This window comes from Apium graveolens, chromosome 10, assembly GCF_009905375.1.
Source record: "Apium graveolens cultivar Ventura chromosome 10, ASM990537v1, whole genome shotgun sequence".
Classification (NCBI taxonomy): domain Eukaryota; kingdom Viridiplantae; phylum Streptophyta; class Magnoliopsida; order Apiales; family Apiaceae; genus Apium; species Apium graveolens.
The window spans coordinates 166,788,298-166,795,242 of NC_133656.1; the positions used below are offsets into that span (position 1 = coordinate 166,788,298).

Sequence of the window (6,945 nt, forward strand, 5' to 3'; positions counted from 1 at the left end):
TAAAATTTATTTTGATATCATAAATCATTATCAATTTTATCAATTTATCTTGTAAGTACGAGTCAATAAATCACAATTCTAAAAATAATGTTTGATGTAAAACTTATTAAACAAATAAATTAATAAAAATTAATATCATAACATATTTATCAAATTCATAAAATATATAGAAAAATATGTAATTTTTTGATAATATGCCTTATAATAAGGACTAAAATTTAATACTTAGTTCTCGGGAGTTTCAACTCATAAAGACTGCTAGTCAGGTTTAAATTGTCAGTCAAGTCAAGTCAAAATAAGATGCCGGAGTCAGGTTTAAATTGTCAGTCAAGTCAAGTCAAAATAAGATGCCGGAGTCAGGTTTAAGTTGTCAGTCAGGTTTAACATTATTCAGCAGTACTTTTTTCTAATTTTTAAAGGTGAGTTTCAGATTTAATGTTTTAAGCTAAATTAAGTAGTACAGATTTTCTGCTGGAATAATTAATGTTAGAACAAGTATGCTAAAGTAAGTATAGTTACTATTATATCATGAAATTAATAAAAATAATATGTTAAAATAAAATTTGTCTAAATATGTAATTTTAAAATGATATCAAATATATTTAAAATAGTTATGTTATGTGTGAGTCACCTTACCTTAATTTTTCATTTTTTATAATTTATTCACTTACATATTTATGGATATATCAATATTTCCAAAGTCACGTTTAAAACCATCATTAACATATTTGTGGGACCACGGGAAAATATTAGTAAATTTGGGCCATATCCAGGAATTTAAAGCCTTGAAAGGCCCATTAGGGATTCATATAAATATTCGGAGATATTGGAGAGGAGATATATTGTATTAACATTATTGAGAAAATCTCCTAGAGAGAGAAAAGCAGCTACTTGTCATTAAATCTATCTAGGGAAGTAAAAAAATGATATTATGCAAATCTTAGATTATTCAACTTAATCTAGTCTATAAATAAATAACCAAAACTAGACCAAACCAAACGTAATAAAATTGCATAAGCTCTTTATTTCTCTTTTTTTTCTATATTTATTGGAACAAACGGCTACAACTAACAGAAATCAAGAAGTAACAAATAATAAACATGAAATTGAATACATGGCATAAACATGTCTCAAACAAAGTTGGATTCAGCAAGTTTGGTTTAACAAGTTTGACTACTTGGAAGCTGTCATCTCCAAGCTGAAATCCCACAGTTTCTTGGCCAGTTGTTCATCCTTGGACAAAGGGCTTGGTTCAGCTTGGTTGCTGTCCATAAAATATCCGCCTGAGACACCATTAACTTTTGGATTCAATGCCAAATAGCATGATGTAGCTGCTCCCTGTAACCAACATACATAGATTAGATACCCAACACTAAATTACGTAGAAAAATAGATGCTGCAATGAGGGGTCTTGGAAAACATTTTTTAAGTTAGGTGTTTGCAACTGCAAAGGTGAACACAAGCCAGGATAATAAATTTTATGACGAACCTGTGGAATATTTTTGGTCACGTATTGTGCAACAGTAGCAACCCCTGCAATTGAGTAACAAATCGAATTCTTTAATATTCAACAACTATATCCGGAGTTGCAGTGGCTAGTAGGGCTTAAGTAATGTTTTATTTGAAGAAATGTTTTCGTCATGTACTTACAAGTAAGAAGGGTTATGTGACTGATAAGGTTTGTGGCAATAACTCCGGGATGAAGAGAATTTGCAGTTATGTTCACCCCTTCTTCCTGAAATACAGAAGAAAAAAAAAACAATCATGAAATAATGTTTCTTTTCATATATCATTTTTCCCTGAAGCACCACCTTAGTTGGAATAGCCAGAAATCTAAGCTATTTTATAGTTCTTTATTTTCTACAGATGGATTAATCATATTGTCAGAGGATTAAACTGTAATACAGAAACTAACCGTCCTCTCCCTTTACTTCTGTCTAAGAATATCATTTTAGTTGGCGGCACCTAACACTATCTTCCAAACAAAATAATTTTGTCATAGGTGTTGTGCTATCTTGGGCTTATTGTTTGCTGATCAACTTCTGCTTAACTAGAGTAGAAATTACCTTAAAGCGCCTTGCAAGCTCGTTGGTATGCAATACATTGCAAAGCTTTGATTGTTTGTATGCAGTATTGCCATCATAGCTGAAAATTAAAAAAAAAACAAATTGTAATAGCAATCAAAGTTATGAGGACTGAAAATACATACATTTTTACATGCTAAAGGGAAGAAAATATGTTTAGGTTTACTTTCCACTCGAATTTGAGAAGAATGTGATGAAGAGCAATGGAGGAAGAAAGATATATAACTTATGCCTCTAAATGATATATTACCTCTCATTACAATCAAGTCCTAGTCGAACACATGACTAAAATAATTGTCTATGGCTAGAGCCTATATGTATCATGACTGCATAAAATTAATATCTACCTTGACTCATCATTGATTTTGTCAAAACGGATCCCTTCTTTGTACCCAGAACGGTGGAGCTCTGATGAAACGTTAATAATTCTTCCTTCTTTCAGGCTAGTAGCTGCTGTCTTTTTCATGGTGTCCAACAAAAGATTCGTCAAAAGAAATGGACCTGAAAAAGGTAATAAAAGATCTTAGATATGCAGAAACACCACAAAAAATTAACAGAAACTAGGTCATAGATATAAGAACTGCAACAAGAAAAGACTGGAATTAAGAACTCAAGTAGATCCTCTAACCGATACCCATAAACATGTAAATGGAAAGAGTAAATTAGAAGTTAAGATGAGTCTAAGACGGACTTTATAGTAAATAGTTCTGTGCCTGAAAAAAATTTCAGTTCTGTGCTGCATCAACTATAATCAGGTGAAATGATTTTTATCTTAAAGGTACAATAATAACTCAGGTCTAACATCTTTATGGAAATAACAAAAGTTAAAGGGCGTGCTTTGAAGAAGTGAAATGGATGTTATATACTTTTTGATCCTGATTTTAATTCTGCAGGGTGCAGATGGTGTTTTTTCCTTCAAAAGCTAAGCTGTGACAATATAGAATTAGGAGTTCTTACAAAATGCTACAGCCTAGAAGAGAATGTATTAGGTTGGTAAAATTCGATTATGTAAATAAAAAAAAATACACCAACATAAACGTACCCAAATGGTTAACTGCAAACTGCTGTTCAATGTTGTCTTTTGATAGTGTGAATGGAGGAGCCATAATCCCTGCATTGTTGCTATCAACAAAAAAGGCAGAGTTTAGTTCGGTATTGATAATTGGCTAAAAGCTACAAATTCTATAAAATATAGTCTGCTCAGATGTAATTGACAGTCTCTTACACAAGGATATTCAGGGGAAGACCAGAGGAAATATATTCATTGGCAAATTTCCTTATAGATGCCATTGAGTTGAGATCTATTTCCATGACAGTAATTTTAGCATTGGGGATATTCTTGAGTATGTCCTCTCTGACTTTGTTCCCAGCTTTAACGTTCCTCACTCCCATAATTACATGTACACCGCGCAAGGCAAGGACACGTGCAGTCTCTATTCCAATACCATTTGATGCTCCTGAAATTGTAAGATGTAAACACTGAGTAACTACAGAATAGTGAGTTAATGAACTTCTTTAAAGCCAAATTTCACTCATTTTAGAATTTCAATCTTTAAATGTGAAGCGGATAGTTTATACTAGAAACTGAGCTGAGGGTCTAATGAATCAAACTTCTTAATTGACTAGAGACTAAAGTACACAAGGGAAGCTATATATGTCCCTTAATATCCCTCAACTCACAAGAGCAGTTATAGGATCTATCTCATGTAATAACAAAACATCGGTTGTACTCAGTTGAAATCCCCGTACTCGCCCAAACACATGAGTATTCAATTTCACAAGCACTCGATTAAATCCAATTTGCAAGATACCCGATTTTACTCATTCGAGTTCACCGATTATTGTAACACTGAACTGGAGCAATATAGTACAAAGATCATGTTTACTACTAATAATATAATTGCAAAACAGACAGGCATGTTAGCAGAATTATCAAGATTAGTCAAACTAAAACAACTACCAAAAGTAACCAATTTTAATTACCATTTGCCCAACTGCCTAAAGGATATACTATCAATTAAGCAAAATAAGTATGTATACTAAGTTACTAAAACACTTCATATATATGATTGTAACTTAAAAAGTCATCAAACTTGTTCTGTCAACCTATGTATTCATGATCTTTATTACAATTGTACAAATATATATTAACAAATATGAGAACTAGATCACATGAACTAGCAAAGAACTAGCAAGAGTATAAAAACAAAATAGGGGGTGATATATTGACTTAGAAGTCAGGTCCACAACATCCGAAACACAGTAAAATTCTTATCGTGCTTATTAGGCGCGATAAGTTTGCTGCAATTTACGTCAGTCAGGACCCGGATATCCTTATATAGAAGAAAGAAGGACCTGTAACAATGGCAGTGAGGCCTGTTCCATCGACTCCGTTAGTAACATGCTCAGCAGTGGAACGAGCTGAGAAACCAGATGGGCCGTTAAATCCCAATAGCCACATGATGATCAACTAAATAATATCACAACTTAAAACAAACTGAGTATAAGATTACTACTTGTGAATACTTGTATAAGAAGCTTTGATCTATATTTGACAAGATCAAGTATGTTGTATGTGTTAATATATAGAGAAAACTTGTGCACAGCTCAGGTATGATGTCACATGTAGTTGACTAGCAACAACTATACTATTGAACCAGGATGACTTCTAGACAGATGAGACACGGGGTTCAGATTTAAGATTAGTAAACAAGGCACTTAATTTTCGTCCTTCCCATACACCTGCATCTTCCTTTTTTATATATATTTCTTGCCTGTGAAATGTTTGACCAATTAATTTAGAAATTTTGAAAAAATTGAGGTCATTTACTCATTTGTTTATACAACTGAATCAGTAATTCTGTATATTTTGGTTAGGATTAACTCTGTATACTCATGGTGTGTTAAGGATTCACATTTAGCACTATTTTTTTTAAAATTTCACACATTTTAATTCATTTATATTATTAATGACGATGGAACTCATGCATCCATAAAATTTATTAAAATAAGTCAAATTTATAATTTTGATATTTAACATTTTTCATGAGCACGTACTCAAAAAAATCTATAAATAAGTAACTAAAATTTACTAATAATAAGTTGTATGACATTATAAAAAACTGAACGTCAATGAGCCCATCAAGGTTGACCTATTTATTATACGATATACTTTGAAGTCATTACCATGCCAATATAATTGTAATGACCCATTGTTAGGGTAGAGGGTTTTAGTCACATATTTTTGACGGGAGAATGGAATGCCATTTAATCAAATATACCAAGTCAAAGAACGATATTACATACTACTTATGAGACTAGGTCACTAGGAGGAATTATTATACGGAAACCCGTTGCTACTTGCGGCTTGCGCATTACGTTCTAGGGGTGTACGCGGTTCGGATGGATCGGTTTTGGGTTAAAAGTCGAACCAAACCACGAAAATCGGTTTTAGAAAATTGTCATCCGCAACCGCGTTAACCTCGTCAATTGCGGTTGCGAATTTGCGGTTATTGCGGATCGATTTGCGGCTCAACCACTTATTTTAAAATAATTAATAATTTGCAAAAAAATAAATTCGGAATATTAATAAATTGAAGTTTAAGTTACGTGATAAATTACATTCAAAAATAAAATATAAACTAATACTCCGTGTGTAGCAAGGATATTAAAAACATACAAAAATGTGGAGGCGAGAGAGAAGAAAAAAGAAACGGATAAAAAAAATTACATGTTAGATTACATTTTTCATTTATTTCGTTATATATCTTATAATGATCGTAAATCTTATAAACGAAGTCTTAACATTAACCTAAAATTAATAAATAAACGTGTATACTTATTAATTTATATGATATCAACTACATTTTTGGAAATATATTTTATTATAAATATATGTTGCGAGTTACGGTTGCGATTTTGCGATTTTCAAGAATTTAAAACCGCATCCAAACCGCGAATGAGCGGTTTTTAAAATTTAAATCCACAACCAACCCGCGTTTCGCGATTATCCGCAAATGCGGTTCGGTTGCGAGCGGTTGAGCGGTTGGATGCGGTTGAGCGGTTTGTCTGTACACCCCTATTACGTTCTATCTGAATTACTGTTATGCCCAAATATAGACATGGGCTTGGTCTCTAAATAAACCCATTACCAGAATTATTAATAATATTAAACTTAATAAATAAGCTCAAGAATTGAAGGAACTCTCGTAATTTGTATATGAACTAGGACCGTATACCGCATGTTAACCAAGATTTCGCAGGATGACACATGATAATATGTAAAGAAGGATAGTCATGTCCAACTGTTATTAGGAGATGACACATGTCCACCTCTAACTAGGTGGTGACACCATCCCACCTTTTGCTAGGAGATGAGTCATGTCTGCCTCTCCAACAGAAAAGGGGTCATGTCATCCTCTTATTAGGAGGTGAGTCATGCCATCCTCTTACTAGGAAGTGATTCATGCCCTTCTTTTACTAGGAGGTGAGTCATATCCGCCTCTCCAGCAGTAAGGGGTCCATGTCCACCTCTCAACAAGAAGGGAGTGTTGTCCACTTCTCCATTGTAAAGAGAGTCATGCCCACCTCTCAACAAGAAGGGAGTGTTGTCTACTTCTCCATCGTAAAGGGAGTCATATTCATCTCTCAACAAGACTGAAGTCATGTCCACCTCTCCATCAGGAAGTGAGTCATATTTGCCTTTCAACAAGACATATATCAATTCCACCTCTCAACAAGAGGGAAGTCCCGTCCTCATATTACTAAGAGGGGAGTCATGTCCTCATACTACTAAGAGGGGAGTCCTCTCCTCATATCACTATGAAGGGAGTCATCTCCTCATATCATTCATGACACCATA

At 33.5% G+C, this 6,945-nt stretch overlaps 1 protein-coding gene across 1 annotated transcript; it reads right to left on the bottom strand.

Moving 5' to 3' along the window:
* Window positions 1-1,001: 1,001 nt before the first annotated feature.
* LOC141690042 (short-chain dehydrogenase TIC 32, chloroplastic-like) lies at window positions 1,002-4,749 on the bottom strand. The gene is made up of 8 exons (XM_074494622.1): window positions 4,440-4,749; window positions 3,310-3,541; window positions 3,127-3,206; window positions 2,432-2,585; window positions 2,067-2,145; window positions 1,651-1,735; window positions 1,490-1,533; window positions 1,002-1,338 (listed from the first exon to the last, which is right to left on the bottom strand). The coding sequence occupies exons 1-8, from the start codon at window positions 4,543-4,545 to the stop codon at window positions 1,174-1,176; spliced, it is 945 nt and encodes a 314-aa protein (XP_074350723.1). The 5' UTR covers window positions 4,546-4,749; the 3' UTR covers window positions 1,002-1,173.
* Between the last annotated feature and the right edge of the window lie 2,196 nt (window positions 4,750-6,945).